The sequence below is a fragment of the Hirundo rustica genome, chromosome 8 (genome assembly GCF_015227805.2).
Source record: "Hirundo rustica isolate bHirRus1 chromosome 8, bHirRus1.pri.v3, whole genome shotgun sequence".
Classification (NCBI taxonomy): domain Eukaryota; kingdom Metazoa; phylum Chordata; class Aves; order Passeriformes; family Hirundinidae; genus Hirundo; species Hirundo rustica.
In genome coordinates, this window is record NC_053457.1 from 22,579,067 (window position 1) to 22,597,202 (window position 18,136).

Below are 18,136 nucleotides of genomic sequence, written 5' to 3' on the forward strand. Positions count from 1 at the left end.
TCCCTCACTCTAAAATCCCACCTCTACCTTGGACCACAGTGCTGGAACGGGGACGTGAGTCCCAAGGGATGTGTCCCCCCAGCCCTGCACCATCCTGTGCCTCCCTCAGCACTGGTTGTTTTCTCAGCCTGTCCTGCTGTAATTACAACCTGCTGTCACTCTCTGGATAATACATCTTCTCTTTTATCACTGCTTAATTAAATAACTGTGGGGAAGTGAGGGGCTGGTAGCCCCTTGTTTGCTAGGATGGACAACCCAGTGGCACTGAGGAGGTCTCCTGGGGCTGGCAGAGGAACTGGATGGGGATGGCTGCACCCTGGCCTGGGCAGCGTGGCTGAATATGGGGTACCTGCATGCCCCTGGGGGGGGTGAGGTGTTGACTTTGTCCTTCATGGGCTCAGGATCTCTGGCACAAGAGTTTCAACCTGAGGAAGCTCCCTGGATGTGACCACTGACACCCTGTCTGTGACCCTGCCCTCGGTTTGGAGCCTTGCCCACTACCAGGCTAGGAAGAGCACGTGGGCAGGGTGCCTGCTGCCAGGCCAGCCACCTCTGCCCACAATTAGCTGGTGCTAATGAGCGTCCCTGGCAGCTGCTGCCAGGTCAGTGATCTCTGGCAGAAGATCTCCCAGGCTCTCCCCCCCGTGAGACCAGACACAGGGTCCCACTCCCTGCTCAGCACAGCATCCTCGGTTGTGCTGTTGGTCCTCAGTGGCTCCCTCTGCTCAGTGTCCATCCCTTCCCTCATCCCTCTGCTGTCTCTCTGCCTTTCACCTTCCCCTGGAGGCCGGTCCCACTCAGGCACTGTCAGCAGTGCACCCCCAGGTGCTGCCCCTGTGTCTTTCTGCTCTGGGTGCTCCTTTCTCCCCACCACAGCCACCCCACAAGCTGTTGTAGCAGTGGAAATGGAGCCTGTTATGACATCCTTGGGAACAGGATGTGGCCCTGTGTGCTGGTTTTGCACCTGAAACCATCACACCCCGTTTAAAAACACGTGGGCTGGGGCAGCAGGAGTGCTCTCCTGGGCACTGCTCCTTCGGCCGTTATGGATCAGGGATGAGATGTACCACATCTGACTGGGGTAGACTGGGAAACGGATGCCACCCACTGTGAACTGCCCTGGCTCTTGGGGTCCTGTGTGCAAACAATCAGTCTGGTGATGGAGCAGTTTTCGGGGCACTCTGGGTCTTCGTGGCAGGATGTTGTGGGGAGATGAGTTCCGTGATGATGTAGGAGGTGTGTGCAGATGTGGAAGCACGGGATGACCTGCAGGCTCAGGGTAGCTCTCCTGGTGTGCTGCCCATCCTCCTGCCTGCCCTGGATTTGCAGCTCCAGACTCGATTTGCAGAGATCAAAGCCCGGGGCTATCTCTCATCTTGGCTTACCTGGGTCTCGCCTGCCCCCAGCCCCGGATGCGGGGGAGGTTTGGAGGTAATCCTTGCAGACGGGATGCTGCTGGCTAATTATAGCAGAACCTCTCACTTCATGGGAACCACGGCAAATTGTCCCTCGAGCCCTGGCAGCAATGGTACAAATCTTCCACTAATTAGACTTGAAAGTCCTCCCGTGAGCTCAGACACAGGATGGATATTTGATTATTAACATATTTATTTCTGAATCTCTCAGCAGGTCTTGCACTGGGAGGCTGTACTCCCCCTCCATAATTGCCAGGCACATTTATTCCTATCAAGAGTGCCTGCGGGCTCCAGGGAGGGGGTGCTGTTCAGGTCTGTGTGCTAGTTTTTGGGATCGTCTCATTAAGGTGTGTAGAAGAAAACTTGCTGATGCCGAGAAGGCAGGAGCAAGGCCCCAAGGCTCTGCCTCCCTCTCCCAGATGGGATGCTCCTGACCCTCCTGCCCAAGTGGGAACCCAGGGGTATCTTCCCATGTGCTCCCAAGCACAGTGGGTCTGGGCACTGGGCAGGCAGAGGAGGGATGAGGATAACCCAGGGGTGCAGAGCTGGTGCTGGGCACCACAGCCCAACACACATGCTGGCCATGGCACCCCCAGGGAGAGCACCCCTCCCTCCGGTGGAGGCAGACAAACTGCGATGGAAACACCGTCTCTGAAGCAACTGAAAATAGCTTTCCTGTCCCCAAAATGTCAGTTTAAAAAGGCGGCCTCCAGGGGCCCCCCTGGGCTGGCAGTCAGCTCCAGGGTGCCCTGGAGATGCTGAGTGGGCGGCCCTGCTGCCCCACGGGGCAGAGAGCACAGCAGGGTGGCAGGCTGAGCCGTCACTCAGGGTACAAGTGGAGAGAGGTACAGCGCTGGCACGGGGGCCATTAGCCCGGCCACGGGGATGCGCAGTGCCTTGGCTTGAGGCTGGAGAAGGGCGCAGTGGGCCGTGGGCTTTTGGATGGGCAGCACTAACCTGGTGTGTCTGCCCTGCCCTGAGCCCCCCAACATCCACACAGACACCTATCCAGGGGCTTCAGGCCATGGGCTCAGTGAGGAGCCATGGCTCAGGACCTCAGCCCCTTCTCCAGCAGCACTTTTCTCTCCCTGCCTTGTTGCTGCGTCTCCCTGAGCCGAGGGCACGCGCCTCATCACAGCTCTGGAGTTATTAATAGCAGCAAACACTCGGTGCCTTCAAGCCAAGTCCATTTTGGGGGAGATTCCTGCCATTTGAGGCATGTTTCCCCTCCGGGTGTCTTATCTCCCTCTCCCAGCCGTGCAGGCAGCGTGTGCAGGAGCCCCTGGATAAGCAGTGGCGCTAACAGCCCGTGTCACTCGGCGCAGCAGCATCCGCCTGGGTGACAGAGGGTGTCCCTCTCCCTGCAGCCCTGAGCTGCCAGAGCACATGGGAGCCGAGGAGGTGTCCCAGCCTGTCCCCACTGTGCTTCCTCCTGTCACCCTGCTGAGACAGATCTGCTGGTGGCTGATTGCAAGGAAATGAGCCTGGTGCCACCTCCCATTTACTGGAGCCCAGCCTGTGTGTGATTGTATGGAGCTCATTAATCTGTCACCATGGCTGTGGCTTGGTGTGGGGTGGCAAGGCTGGAGAGACGCTGAGGACTATGTCCTCTCCTGGAGCAGGCTTGGGAGCAGGACCGGCACCGCTAGTGACCAGGCTGAGATTTTTTCCCAGCTTCTCAATTCAGGAGACCCTGGTGATGATTGGAGTGGGCTCTGGAACAGGGCTGGGGATGGAAATCCCTGCTGATTTTCATGAGGTGCCATGGGCAAGGAGCAAGGTGGGCATGTGAGGGGCAGAAAGATGCTGGTTTGGGATAAGGAGATGCTGTGTCTGTGTTGTGCCCCAGTGTGAGCCGTGCACCCCCACACAGCAAAGTGCACACTTGTGAAGGCCATGCTCTTTGGAGCTCCTGAGGGCCGTGCTGCCTCACTGCCTGGTACATCCTGGGTGCCCCCAGCACTGCTGTGCTCTTCAGACACAACAAGCTCTGAAATGCCCCTAGAAGGTCCAGGCAGGTTGTGGTTCTACTTGCTGCTGTCCCGATGTGTCAGCCCAATAACCAGGGCTGGGTTCAGCTCCTGGCTTTTATCCCACTCTGTGCTTCTGTTTCCCTGCAGCTGTTGGTGCAGTTCTCTGCCCTCCTGTTTCAGGACATGGAGACGCTCGGGGCGCGCCCCAGGAGCCGGGGTGGGGGTTGATGAAGCCATTCCCCCAGCTCTGTCCTCTCCTACCCGTTTCTATCCTGTTCTTGGGGTCAATGAATTATTCATAGCCTGGCAGGCGGGGGTGTGTCTGTGGCCGCCTGTGCGATGCCAAGGGGGCTGACATGCCGCAGAGCACAGAGAGCGTTTCTATGTAAATACTTAAAATATTTAGCAGAATCGACAAAAAAAAAAAAAAAAAAATCACCTTGTGAGCATTCAGTGTCTCAATGTAATCTGGATGTCTGGGGGCCATCATGGGCGTTCTGGGGGTGATGGACAGACTAGGGTGGACCCTGTGGGGCTCTGACTTTCATCTTGGCCCAAGTTGGTAGTGGAGATTGTGTCTGCTCGTCTGTCCAGCCACCCATCCGTTGGGTCTTTCTGCTTGTCTCTGCCATGATGGTGGGGGTGCCCCATCCTTTCCCTGCACTGCAGGGGTGCTTTGGCACGTGCTCGTCCCTGCTGTGGTGTCACAGAGCCGTGCTGCTGCCCCGTCACCTGCCGCCTGCCAGCTGCTGGCAGGTGGGTGCTGCAGGCCCAGCGCACGGCGTCGGGCTGGGCTCTCTCCCTGGCAGCTCCTTCCCGAGCAGACAGATCGTGTCACACGCATTTGTTAGCGAGATCCACCAGCTGAGAAGGAGCTGAGCCGTCGTGGCACGTCTGTGATCAAAGCCAGACGTGCCCTGGCAGCCCCGGGGAGGGTGGCCCTGCGTTCCTCTCCATCACACGGCCAATTTACTGGGCACGGCAGGTTGGGTTCCGGCGGTGTCACAGCCTGCCCCTGCATTCCTGAACGTACCAGGATGACCAGTGCCCTCCTGCCTGCTGTGGTTCAATGATTCCTGACCCCAGCAGCTAAGGATGGCTGCAGTTATGATGCAGAGCTGTTGATGGTGTTTTGCTTCATGCACTGTCCTACATCCCCAAAACTGGACCTTCTGCTGGGAGTCAGAGTGAGGTGGGTTTGCTGGCAGCATAGTTTGGGGTAGGAAAGGATTTGTCCTTGTCCTGAGATGTGTTTTAGGTCAGGTTTACAAGGGAGCAAGCAGATGTAAAGGATGCAGAGAGCTGTGGCCAGCTCTGTTTGGGAAAGCACATGGAGCCAGCTGGCTGTGACAATGCAGGGCTGCCCTGCCAGGCAGCCCGGGCTGCTGGCAGCTTTTCCTTGGTCTTCACAAGTTCGTCCTTCCATGGATGCTCTCTGAGTCTCGGCAAGGCAGGAGCTGTGCGCTTGTACACCCCCGGGCCAAGCCGCGGGGTGTGCGGCCAGAGGCAGGAGGGGCTCACGGTTAGAGCACACAGCTCCTCCCGGGCTGTGTGCCCTGCTCCGAGCCTTCCTCCACCTCCTCGCTGCCTTTGCTCCTGCTCTCCCGGCCTCCCCGGCGGCGGCTGCCTGCGGTGGGTGCCTGCGGTGTGCCCGTGCAGCGCGGCTGTGTCGTGCGTTTCCCTCTGCAAGCGCGGCAGAGCCCCCGGGCTGCACTTCGCTGTGACAGCGCATCCCATGTCAGACCCGCTGCAAATCCTGACTGCTAATAGCTATGTAAATTACCTCATTAGCTGCCTTATTTATTTTCTCTGCCGTCACGTTTTCAGCACTTCCCCCCGAGCCGGAGGCTGCGGTTTCCCCGGGCTGGGAGGAGGCAGGAGCAGAGCAGCAGCACGCAGGGCTGGCTGCGCTGAGCCTTCCTCTGCTGGGGGCAGAGGGGTTGAGATCCCGCGGAGCCACACACCCGGGTGTGGTGTATCTGGAACCAGAAGCTCATGGCTCCTGAAGCGATCCCTGCTGCTGGGATGTCCACCTCCTCCTCCCTCATCGTGTCCTGGCTCTGGGGTGAGTCTTGCTGAGCTCTCCCTCCAGCCAGGACCTGCTCTGTCCCTGCCAAGCAGCTGTGTGTCTGGCATTGCTAGGATGTGTATGCCCTCCATCCCAAAAAAGGGTGAGATTGAATTTTTTAGAGAGAGAACAGAGCATTTGCTCAGCTGTTGTGGACCAAGGCTGAGGCTTGGCACAGGGTCGAGGATGTCCTGCATCCTTTCCGCTCTGATTATCCTTCCTTGGTAATGGAAATTCTCCTCCTTCCCGCCCTGATTGCCATTCCTTATTACTGGAAATGTGCCTCCCCTCCTGACAGCCCTTCCTCCCTGAGAGAAATGTTGGCATCTGCTTTCTGCCAGCCACAGGATGACTCCAGAGAGCCCACAGATGCCCTGGCCAAGGTGGCCCTGGGCTGGGGCCCTTCTCTGGTGTTGTCCCTGATGGGTGTAGCCCAGGCTGCAATACTTTGAAGCCCAGGCACCATCCAGCGCTGGCACAGGCAGGAACGGTCTCTGACCAACAACCCAGCACGGTGCCCCTTGGTGATGTGCACGCCACAGGGCATCCCTACCCATGCTGGATGTGCCTGCAGGGACTGCTCTTTCCTGGCTGCATTTTCTAGCGGTGTTTATGTGCCCACGATGTCCACAACAGTGAATCAGGCTTTGCCTGGACACCAGGACCCACATACTGGTGTGATGACTGGTGTAAAGACCTCGATTCAACCATGGGCTTGTCGGTGCCATGCTGAGCCACGAGCATTATGTCTTCTCCCCCCATCCCCTTTTGTTTATCTTTTATTTCCTTCCTTCTCTTGGCGGCTGTGCAAATGAGTATTTCATGGCCAGGAACCAGCGTGAATTCCCCCGGCAGCTCCCTGCACTCCCTCGGCAGGTACCGGCCCCGTAGTCGGTGGCTTAGGAAGGATGTATCTGCCAGGAAGCCATCTCGGGAGGAGAGGACCCGGGTGGGAAAGGGAGCAGTGGCTCTGGCGTGGGCAGATGTGTGGTGTCCCCCTCCTCGGCGGTGTTGTCCCTGTCTCTTCAGCCTCCCAGGGGCTGCCGGCAGACCGCGGTGGCCGCACGGCCTTTACGGTTCTCGTGCACCCTCTCACACGCGTGCAGGGCCACGCTCAGACGCAACAACACGTGTCCTCCGCTGTCCCCCGTGTGCCATCAGCTGCCACAGCCGTCTGAAGGAGCCGTGTCCCCGGCTCACCTCCCGCCGCTCTGCTGCGCTGTACCGGGGCTCCTCTCAGCGTCAGGCGGCGGCACCGCGCCCAGCGTGGGGCAGCGGGCGTGGGCAGCCCGCGTCCCCACCCGTGACATTGCAGGTGTGTCGCATGGCCTGTACTCTGCCTGTCCCGCCTCCCGTGCTTCCAGGCTGGAGTGTCCCGGCACAGCCAGCAGGCAGGCACGGGACGGGGCAGGGAAGTGCAGGACAGGGTTGGTCCTCAGCCTCCCTGAATTTGCCCTTTATCCCCTAAGCTAGGCTGGTCCCCGTGCAGACTCGGCATTAGGAGGTGCGGGCAGTATCTCTCTTTGCCAGGGTCAAACTACAGGGGGGGAGCATGTTCTGGAGCTGGAGAGAGAGCCTGGGGCCATAGTCTTCCTCCGTCCCATTGCTGCAGCTCCAGCAGCAGCGTTGTCCCCTTCGCAGGGCCAGCAGATGCTCTGGGGACACAGGCTGACTCTGAGTATCTTTTTGTGAGACGATGCCCTTTGCCCCCAGAGAAGCACCGTGGGGAGTGGAGCTCTTCTGGGGCAGGGGCCGGGGAACCAGGGGCTGGGCTGTGGGGCAGGAGGCTGGCAGGATGCACCCTGCCGTGGCACTCGTGGGTGGATGTCACCCAGATGGGGTCTCTAGCAAGAAAAGTTGTGTAAGGGTGGGATCAACAGCCCTGCCTTGCGGCTTGCTTTTATTTTGTGCTGAACTCCTGCTCGGCTCTCCAGGGAGGAGCAGGGTCAGTGACCAGAGTGGCCAACATCTGCTGATCTGGAAGAGACAGGAGATCCCCTGTCCTGCATGACCATCACGGCCAGGGTGAACGGGATGGCGCTTGCACGTCTCACCTGCCCGGGACAGGCTGGGATGGAGCAATTTTCCCTGTCAGATGGAAACTGGTTGCTAAGGAGCTGGAGGGTAGGGTTTGGGATGGATCTGCAAACTTTGTTTGCTGTCACGTACTGTGGGCTCTGGCACCCTCCTGTGGCTGTTCTGTCGCCTGTCCTGTATCCCGCAGGCCTTTGGGATGCTGCAGCTGCCTTGGTCTGATTTTTGCTGGCCGGTCCCCGTAGCGTTGGTGACTTTGTGCATTTGGAGGATCTGGCCTTGTATCACACAGCTCACGGGACATGATCGCTGCAAGAAACTGTCCCGATGTGTTTGTGTGGTGGGGCTGAGCCAGGAGCAGAGCTCCTGGATACTTGAGACATGGACGAGGGTCCTAAACCCCAGACCTGTCCCCTGAAGGTGGCAGGAGTGGACTGGGCACCACTGGCTGCCCAAATCTCTGAGCTTTCAGCTGGGGACAAATTGTTCACAGAGGTAGATTCAGTCAAGGTGTTGCATCCACAGATTGTCTCTACATCTGTGTTTCTTGTCTGCTGAGCTGCTCAATCTATCTCAGCTAGCCTGGACTGGCCCCTTCCCGTTGTGAGGCTGATGTCCCTTGTAGCCCTTCTCTGGCCTGGGGCTTTGTGGCTGTATAATTAAAGGGTTACAAGTCCCTGCTGTGCTGTGTTGTGCCTTGCTTAGGATCTCTCCAAAGCCGGCTCAGCTATGCAGCGGCCAGTGCAGCATCCCCTGCAGTGTCCCTCACCTTGGGACCCTGCCGTGCTGTGGTGTGGAGACACTGTTGGGCAGCTGCCCCCTTTTCCAGGGCCATGGCCTGTATAAGGTGGGGGGACAGATGAGGGGCTTGGTTTGGAGAGGATGGCCCTTCTTTTGGGGGGCAGGAGGTGAGGTTCCCCTATGCCAGCCCCAGCACAGGGTTGGTGGGAACTGGTGGTGCTCTTACCCCTTCCCTTTGGACTCCTTGAGGTATTGGTAGGGACTGGACAGTCCGGCTGTTCTGGCTGTATCATGGCTCCACCCTCTTTTCCATCCCTGAGGGAAGAGAAGCTGTAATTTCCATCAGGTCCCTTCTTGTTCGCTTCCTTTCCTATTAATAAGAGATGAGATTTATGAGATTATAGAGCCTGGATGGATTCAGAACTGATAGAATCCTGCTGCTGTGGGGTGTGAATGCGCTGTGGAGATGGAATACAGCTGGGAAAATGGTGCTAAGGGAAAGGATGTTGTCTTGAGTCTGCACAGACCGTCTCAGGCTGGCTCTGGGAGCAGGGAAATCCCACTGCCACCACACTCCAGTTTGTCTTCTGGCTCTGACATACCGTGCAAGTTAGCAACTTGCTGCCAGGCTGAGCTTTGGAGCGAGCAGCTCTTAGCCTGGGTGGTCTCAGAGTCTGGCTCCTTCCCATCCTTGCATCCATCCTTGTCTCCTCCCCTGTGTGGAGCCAGCAGAAGTGGATGCCTGGAGATGCAGGACTTGCAGTGATGAAGGACTGATGCCCAGGGATGCAGGATGCTCGTAACCCTTGATTGTGGGAATGGATGGCTGATGCCCAGGGACGCGGGATGCTCTCGGTGCCGGCTTCCCTCCGGAAGGAGCATCCTTGCCTGCTCTTGGAGAGAGGCGGCCCTGGGATGCAGCGGTGCCTCATTGGTCAGCGGGACCTGTGGAGTCTGCGGGTTGCCATACCAACCCGCCTCTGGTTCCCGGCCAGCCGGGGCGTGAAGTGCCGGGTCGAGCTGGTGCCAAGGGGCGGATCAGGAGCCGGGGGCAACCCGAGGCTCTGCCAGCCAGGGAGGCGTCCGTCCGCCTCTGCCGGAGGGACCGCTGGGCTCCCCGGCACCCCGCATCACCCCGACGCCGCTCCCCGCCGCTCCCCTCAACTTTGCGGCACGGAGGGGCCGGCGGGCGGGCACGGCCCCGGCGCGGGGGGAGCCCGGACATCCCGCTCCCTCTCAGCGGTCGGCTTTCGTGAGCCCGAGCCCCGGGAGCGGCACCGCGGCCGAGCGCTCCGTCCCACCGCCCACCCGCACCGGAGCATCCCCGAGCAAAACTTCCCTCTGCCCGCCGCCGGGGAGCGGGGCCGGCGCCTGCCGCGCTGCCGGGCGCTGCCGCTGCCCGCTCCGCCGGGCTGGACCGGGCGCCGATGCCCGCGGGCTCGCTCCGGGCAGAACGGCTCAGTCCTCCCACGGGCATCGCCCGCTGCTCGGAGGAGCTGGGGGGCTCTTTGGCGGCCGGGAGGGCGTGCGGCTGGGTCTCTCCCCGGCGCCGGGAGCCGGAGCCATGAGCCACTGCCAGCAGCGCTGCAAGAGGCAGCTGGGCCGGGTGATCCGCTTCTTCTACCAGTTTGTCACCGGGACTCTCTCCCAAGGTAGGTGCCGCCCTGGGGAACGCGGGGTCTCTGTTCCGTGAGAGGTGGTCTCCGTCTGGTGGGCTCCGTGGGGTTATTTGGGGAGGGGAGAAATGCTGTTTAGGTACTGAGTGCCGCAGCCTCTGGTGGGGTTGCGCTGAGCTCCGTGTGGAGCAAAGCTGAAGATGGTTCCAGGAGGCAACAAAAGGCCCTGAAGGCCCCGTGTGGAGCTGGGGTGAGGGGAATGTTTTATTTGGGGAGGGGATAGATGTGAAGTGGAGCATGAAAGAACTGCTGTACAAACAAATTGCAGCTGGTCTGACGGTTCCTGTCATGTCAAGGAATCTGACTCCTCTGGGGCTGGAGCCATGCCCTCCACCTGGCTGGACAAAGGAGCCCTGGGTGTGCCCCATGAGCCAGGGCAGGGACACACCCTGGTGCCCGCATCTACCGCTGCTTTTGTCCTGGGATGCTTGGTCCTGGGGACAGAGCTGCATGCTCTGTGCTCCTGGTTTGCTGTCACTGCCATGGCAGGACCCTCACCCCTGTGTCAGCCCCTGAACTGCCCTGCCAGCTGCCCAGAACCCCCTCTTCTGGGTGTGAACCCAGAACCACCTCCTAAACCCAGTGGGCACATCTCAGGGAGGTCATCATGCGCCTGTGTGTGCTGGGAGTCTGGGTGCCCTTCTCCCGCCCCTGTCCCTGTGCAGGGACAAAGTTGGCATCCCCATGGCCCTGCCCCACCGAGGACCGCTGGGCTGCTCCTCTGGGCTCCAACAGTGCTGGGAAGGGATGTGAGTGCAGGGAAAGCCTTGTTAGGCCAACGTGGCAGCGTCACGCCTCAGATCAGGGCTGGGACTTGCACTGCCTTTGCCAGGACTCAGCCTGTCTGGAAAACCCCTCCCAGGTTCTGTCCCCTCCTTGCCTGGGGAAACCCCTGGGTCTCCACAGCCTGTGCCTGTCCTTGGGGCCAGAGAAGTGCGGGGATAGCATGGAGATGCACTTGGCACAGCCCTGGAGGCTGGGATGTGGGGGCAGTATTTGACGTGGGGGCCGTGCCCAGCTGCCATGCTACCTTCCTGCCCGCAGGGATGGAGTGTCCCGGTCAGAGCAGGGGACAGTCCCCCTGGCCCAGCAGCATGCCCGGCTCTGGAGGCTGGGTGTGCTGCAGGCAGTGCCAGGTCCATCCCGGCTAGTTGGCTCCATTGGGCACCAGCCAACTTGCCCGGAGTGGAGGGGCAGAGGATGAGTCAGCTGAGTGCAGCCCAGGGCCAGAGGGGCAGAGCTGCAGGTGACGGAGCAAAGAGGGAATGGGACCTTGGGATGCTCCCAAACCCCACCACCTGCAAGGATGTCCTGCAGGTCCTTCTCCCAGTGTCCTGGGTGCTATGGCATTGGGACTGTAGGAGGTGACCCTTGGGACTGGGTTTCCGGGGTGACCACACGTGGTGCTGAGCAGGACCAAGGGCTTTCCCTACAGCCCTGCTGGGTGTGCAAGGGATTGGGATGGGCACAGAGGGCATGGCTGGCCATGGGACACTCACCACCCTCACCGTCTTCTTGGTGTACTCCCAAGCTCTGAGACCAGCGAAAGCAGAGTGAAACCCAAAGCCGGGCAGCTCTGAGTTGGGTGTGGGATGTGGGGCTTGCACAGCCTTCTCCCCTCTGCATCTCCCCTCCTCCCCAGCTGCTGCTCTGATCCTTGGGTCACCAAGAAGCTGCCCCCCCTCTGGCTGTTATCCTACCACACCATTCCTTTTTGGGGGGCAGTGGCTCCCTGTCCTTCCTGCACAGGTGGAGGAGGTCCTCTGGGGCTCACTGCAGAAGGCACTGGGTGTCTGACCAGGTGGGCCCGAGGCAAGGGGGCCCCTGGCTGGGTGCCCTGGGGAGCTGGCCAAGGACGGGTCGCCAGAGAGGGCAAAGAGAAATGACTCAATCAATTAACCAGATTAAAACTGTGACTTCACCTCCCAAAAATAGCATTTCACCAATATTTTAATGTGCTTATTAATAATCTGCTCGTGCTCTGATTAGCAGCAAGGTAATAAGGGATCAGCTTTAACCTAAATTTAACTCTCCCTAATGGATGATGGCCCCGAGAACCAAAAAAAAAAAGGGAGAAATTCCTATCCATCAGGCTGGCCCCCCGGCAGGTCAGGAGCACCCAAGGGACCTGGGCAGCAGCTGGGCAGCTGTGCCCAGGGACCATCGCCTCATTGTGGCCCAGCAGGTCCCATGGGAACTTTTGTGGAAGTAGTGCCCTAGCACTGCTGCACTGGGTGTACAGCACTCCAGTTGGGGGGTGGCTCTGAAGGAGGGCAGATCCTGGCCACAGTCAAGGTGCATGGTCCTCTCCTAGAGGGACAGGTGTCCCCTGATGATGGATGATTGTCCTGCTCCATCCCCATCTGCTCCGGCCCGCAGTGGAGGACAGTTCCTGATCCCCAGCTGCTGGTGGTGCTGGGATGGTGGAGACAGGGACCAGCCACCTGGCTACCCGATGGCTCTGGGTGTGCTTGTGGCATGCTGCGTGCATGGACCTGCTTTTTGGGCAAGGAACCCTGCTCCAGGGGTTATTTATACACCACCCAGCAGGTGGCTGGCAGGGTGTTTAAATTTAGCAGTGTGGCAGGGCCGTGCTGCCGGCAGCACTGGAGAGCCAGGGCGGGGCTGGCCGGGTGGGGGACACTTCACGGCTGTTGGTGTCACAGCCCGAAGCGGGACAGGCGACATGGACTCAGTGCCAGCCTGGGCTGCCTGGTCCTGGGGCAGTGCTACAGGGGCTGCTGCTCTCCCCAGTGCTGAGCCACGGGCATATGCCAGGGCCACTTTGCCATCCTGTCCCGTGTCACCCGTGGATCCCCAGAGCCGTTGATCTTGGGAGAGGGAGGGAGAAAGGAGAGGAGGGACGGATCTGGATGCTTGGATTCTGCTCCCTGAAAGGGGCACTGCTGGGGCAATGCTGCGCTCCTCACCTACACCTGGGTGGCCACAACCCCCGCCTGTGGGTGCAGGGCAGGGATGGGACACCTTGTACGCAAAGAGGGTTTGGGATGGCACACTTGGGTCCAGGGTCTTCCTCAGCCGCATGTCCCACGGGGCAGCAGATAGGGCCAAGCGCCGTGCAGGGACCAGAAGTGTCTCAGGCATGGGTGCAGCTAACCCAGCGTGGGTTGGGGTCTGTGAGTGAGTGTGCCCAAACCCACAGTGGCACTGTCTAAATGCACCTGCCATCACAGAGCAGGGACCAGGCTGGTTGGCCCTGACTCCAGCCTGAGAAAAGCAGATGCTGATCACAGACATCCCTGGGGAGGTGCTGCTGTGGGACACAGGGAACGAGATGCCAGACCCAGCTCTGTGGGATGGCAGAACTGCAGAGACACCTTTCTTCAAGGCCTCGTGTCTGGAGCAAGGACAGACACAGGCATCAGCAGAGATCCTGGCAGCATCGTCCCCTAGGGAGCCTCGTTTCCAGGACTCCCAGCTTCACCTGTGCTGTGGCAGCAAGGGGCTGAGCCCTGAGAATCCCAAGATCATCAGGGAACTGGGAGCAGCCCTTGGGCTGTGGTGATACCTTGCTGGCCCCACGGCACTGAGTCACAGCCACATGTGTAATGAGCCCATCTGTTCTCTGCCCCCTGCCTCCTTCTCCTGGCTGATGGTGCCACTCTCCCCCCGGGCCAGGAGGGTTATTTTTAACTGTTTGCCATGTGCCGCCTGAGCACAATTAAGGTAATTGGTTTGGGAGCCTGGCTCTCACACAACGCTCCCAATTACCTGCCTGCCTGCCCGTGCGGCCCCCCGCCTCCCTGCCCGCGGTGGCCGGCTCCTCTGGCAGGGGGACTGCCGGGACAGGGCTGCCCCAGATAGCACGGCGGGGCCGGCTGGGGGCACGAGCGGGCACAGGGGATGGAGCCATGGAGAGGACATCCCTGCACAACGACAGCCTGCTCTATGCCTCCCTGATTGCCATCCTCCTCCTCATCTCCTATTGGTTCACCACTCGCTGCTTCAAAATCATCAGCGGCATTGAAGGTACGGGGCTGGGGGCATGGGAGGAGAGGGTGGCCCCGGCCCGGCCGCTTCCACAAACTGAGCGGTGAGGTGAGCCAGGTGCTTGGTGTGGGAGAGGTGGATGGGGGACTCCCTCTCTGCCTCTCTGGGAGATCTCCATCTCCTCAGTCACTTCGTTAGTTCCTCCCGGCCGTGTCCTGCTCCGCTGCGTGTGAGAGCAGCCGGTGGCGACCCCGGGGCTGAGCTCTGGCTCAGGGCTCTATCCAAGGCTGCTCTGGGGTCCACCGTGCTGCTGGTGTCTGGGCACTGCTGTGAGATGGGGATGCTCTCTGCAGCCCCCCACTCCTGCAGGGTGCCCGGAGTTCATGCTCGGGCCTCACTCTGCATTTTGGGGCTCTGGGTCCCTTTGGGCGTGATCCACATCTTTGGTCCTCAGCTGGTGTTTTGTGTTTTGGGGAGCTCTGGGATGAGGTGGGGGGTCCCAGTTTCCCCAGCGAAGGGTCTCTCCAGGCCCCACTGCAGTGGGATGCGAGTGCCAGAGGTTTGCAGGGTGAGACCCCCAAGGCAAGGAGCAGGGCAGGAAGGGTGAAACTGGCATCACGCGTCCAGGGACGTGCAGAGCCTCTCCTGCCTGGGGTGTGCATTGCTCCATTCATCTGTGAGACTTCTCTGCACAGCTCAGCCAGAGCCTTGAGGCACTTCCCATAGCATGGCCAAATGCTGACTGGCTGCAGGGGCAAGGAGCACCCCGGGAGTGATGCCCCTCAGGGGGACGGGGGGCAAAGCCCTGTCTCACACCTCTTGAGCATCCCTTGCAGGCAGCTGTGGGTCTGGATCCATTGGTGACATCCCACATGTGGTCCCATGTGTCTCCTCTGTCCTGGGGGCAGCTCCAGATGAAGCAGCATCCCTGGGGACCCTGGTGAGGTGAAGGGGTGGTCCTTTGTCACACCTTGCTCATCTGGAGCTGCCCTTGGTCAGAGGGAATATGCTCTAGGCAAGGAACCCTGGGGAGTCTGGGAGCTGGGCACAGGGTGTGGCACTGGGACATGGGACCAGTGCTGGATGCCTGTGCCGGTCCTGCTGGGATTCTGTGTCGTGCTGGCAGCAAACAATGGAGGTTTTTTTTAATGGCTCCGGCACAGAAATGTGTAATCCTGACGTGGCAGCCAGCAGGAGAGTTATCACTGCTCCGCTGGGGAGGGCGGCTGGCACGGGAGGGGCACAAGGGCTGGTGGGGAAGCTGGCACTCGGTGACTGACCTGCCACTGTGCCCTTCAGCCCCAGCAGCCCTCGATGCTGTCAGAGACACGAGGGGCTGATGATGGTCCGTTCACATGGGCTCAGCAGGTTCCCTTTGCAGAGAAGCTGCCCTAAACCCTCTGGATCAGGCTGGAAAGGGCTGCTCTCCTTCCAAGTGTGGCCAAAACTAGGTTGCAAAAATAGACTCATGGCCTGCAGGATAGCCATCAGCACTGGAAGCAGCTGGAGGCTTGAGGAGAGGATGGGTTGTAATGGGCTCAGCAAGAAAAGTGGCTTTAAAAACTCAGTTGACATCAGTGAGAAACTTCCTGCAATAGTGCAACAAGTCTGTGCCAGCCCAGAGGGACTGACTTGAGGGCAAAACTGGGAGGTGAACCACTGGGAGGAAATCCAGGCTTAGTGCCTGGAAACTCAGCTCTTTCCAAGAAAAGGAAATGCCAGGTCTGAAAACTTCCAGCCTGAGGAATGTTTCCCCAGGGAAGACTTTCAGCTCTTTCCCCAGGACGCCTCTGATGCATTTCTGGCATCTTCTGCTGGTGTTAGAACAGCCTTGGGAGTGTGTCCCAGGGGGGCAGGAGATGCCAAGCCCGGTGGCACGGAGCCACCAGATAGCCAGGCCATGCCACAGCCTGGCACTGAGACACCAGCCCTCTCCATCCCCTGCCAGGGGACAAACCTGCAGCCTCCTGCCCTGCAGATGGGGGCTCCTGGCACACTGGTGTGAGGCAGCCCTGCCAGGAGCTCTTGCCAGGGGTCTGCTCCGTAGCCTGGACATGGCCATCCCACCTGTAGCTGTGGCAGCTGGCCTTGCAGCTGCGGTGAACTGGGTAGGGTGGGGAGCAGCAGTGGCACGGGGGAAGCCCTGCTCCCTGCTTACCACACCAGTGCTGGAGTTAGGACTGGTCTTGCATTGCACCCCATATGGGAATTGCCCACCTGGAGATGGGCAGTGCCAGTGGCATCCCTGGGGGAAGGGATGGGGGAGCTTCCCTAGGGGAAGACCCCAAGGGGTGCTGAGCCCTGGTGATAGGCAGTGAACATGAGTACCTGGATCCCTGGTGATCCCTGTGGCTTGTGATCAAACAGCCAGGCAGGGGCTGGAATGCTGTTAAAAAAGAGCAGGGGAGCTAAATTTAGCCCCGTTGGCTGTGTGTGGATGTGTGCTCGAGGCACACAGATGTACAGGTTCACTCTCTGTTTCCAGCTTCTGTGTGACCTTGGCTGGGTCCCTAGCCCCTGCATCTCCTCCTCTCCTGCACCATTTGGGGGTCTGGCAGTGTCTTGGGCATCCTGCATCACAGCCTCTGCTCCCAGCCTGTTCTCCCAGACCTGCTCCCCATCTTCCCTTGGTGTTCCCAGCAAAACTGGTGGACCCATTTGCCTGCTTGGAAATGGGGCAGATGGAGCTCTTGCCCCAGACACCCTCCAGGAGGGAGATGTTGATATGTTTAGCCAAGTTGGTCCCCATGGGGCAGACACATGTCTGGGGCACAGAGGACAAATCTGAGTCATCCCCATCCTGGATGTTTTGCCAGTGCCCAGCGTCCTGCCCCTCCCCGTGTCCCCCCCTGGGAACCGAGTGCCTTTTAATATCTGTGGCCTGTTTCCTTAGCAACTGCATTAAGCAAATCGATGGAGGTGGTGTCATTGGAATGGGAGGGCATGCCTTCTTTCCCCCTCCGACCCCCCCATCCCCTCCACCCCCACGCCTCCCTCCACTTGGCCTCTCTCCGCTCCACTCACGGGCACGGCCCTGCTCTGCCTGGGCTCTCAGCCGTGGCTCCCTGAGCCTCCCTCACTCTCCAAGGCTGATGGCAGGTGCCCCTGAGTAGGGGGTGACAGCCAAGCCCCCTCCAGGGACACAGGCGGGTGTCCTGGGGATGCGTGGTCTGGCGCCTGAGGTGCTGGGGTGAGGGGGCTCAAGGACTGTGGTGGGGAGGGGTGGTGGGTGAGGGGCCATGAGACACCCTCACCATGAACCTGGAAGGCCTTGAGATGATTGCGGTGCTGGTGGTCTTGGTCCTCTTCGTCAAGGTGCTGGAGCAATTTGGCCTCTTCGAGCCTGTGTCCTTGGAAGGTAACGGGTATGGGCGGTGCCGTCACCTCCGGGGACACGAGGGGCGGGTGCTGGGTGTCCAGAGCTGCCCCTAAGGGTGCTCCAAGGCTGCTGCATCCATGAGAGAGTCCTGGTGCCCGCTGGCTGCTTGTAGGGGCGCGGGATGCAAGGAGCAGAGTATCCTGCCTGTCCCAGTGGCTGGGGCTCTAGGGAGGGGACAGGGCTGGCAAGGTGTCTGACTTTGATGTGTGCTGGGGTGCTGCGGGCTGGGACTGCGTGTGGCCATGTCCGTGAGTGCCAGGTGTTTTCCAACGCTCCGCAGGAGCGAGGTGTTACCAGAGACCAGGGTCACCTCACCCTGTATGTGAGGTGTTGGGCCCGGCACCAGTCTGCAGAACAGCCGGGCTCGGGCAGGACGGGCGCATGCTGCTCCCTGCTCCTGGCTCTCCCCAGTGCTCCCCGTGGCCCTTGGGCAGGGTGGGGGGACACGGAGCTGTCCAGCTGCGGATGGGCTGTGTGAGTGCTGAGCGCTGTGCACGGGACACACTTGGCAGAGCCCGGATCCGCTCGGGGGGCTCTGTGCACAGTGGGAGGGAGGTCAGAACTGCTCTGCCTGGGTGCTCCCTGGACCCCCCGGGTGATGGTTGTGTGAAGGATCCCCCCAGCCCTGCCCAGCCCATGCCCATGCCCACACACACCTCTGGAGGATGCCACAGCCTGCCCGGCCCCTGGCATCGGGGCATGCACAGGCTGAGGAGGAAACTGTTTCCCTGGTCCACTGGTGCCCTGGGATACTCGGCTGTGCTTGTCCAGCACTGGCTCCCACACGGGCTGGGTGCAGTGGTGAATGCTGGCCTCCACAAGCAGTGCAGCAGACAGCACTTCGAGGCTGCACCTACTGGCTGGCTGTGCCTGAGGATAGGGAGGGAGGGGGCAGATCA

General features: G+C 60.3%; 1 protein-coding gene across 11 annotated transcripts in view; it reads left to right on the forward strand.

The window, feature by feature from the left end:
* KCNIP2 (potassium voltage-gated channel interacting protein 2) overlaps window positions 1–18,136 on the forward strand; it is a 43,192-nt gene that overhangs the window by 9,688 nt on the left and 15,368 nt on the right. For 2 of the 11 annotated variants that reach the window (XM_058421548.1, XM_058421549.1), the window contains exon 1: window positions 17,081–17,216. The exons of 4 other annotated variants lie outside the window; for them this stretch is intronic. In XM_058421548.1, coding sequence (XP_058277531.1) covers window positions 17,114–17,216 — 103 coding nt within the window. In that variant the 5' untranslated portion in view covers window positions 17,081–17,113. Of the gene's footprint in view, window positions 1–9,724; window positions 9,884–13,607; window positions 13,898–17,080; window positions 17,217–18,136 lie in introns of those variants that run through there. 5 more of the 11 variants (XM_040071384.2, XM_058421545.1, XM_040071383.2 and 2 more) reach the window with 5 other exon arrangements.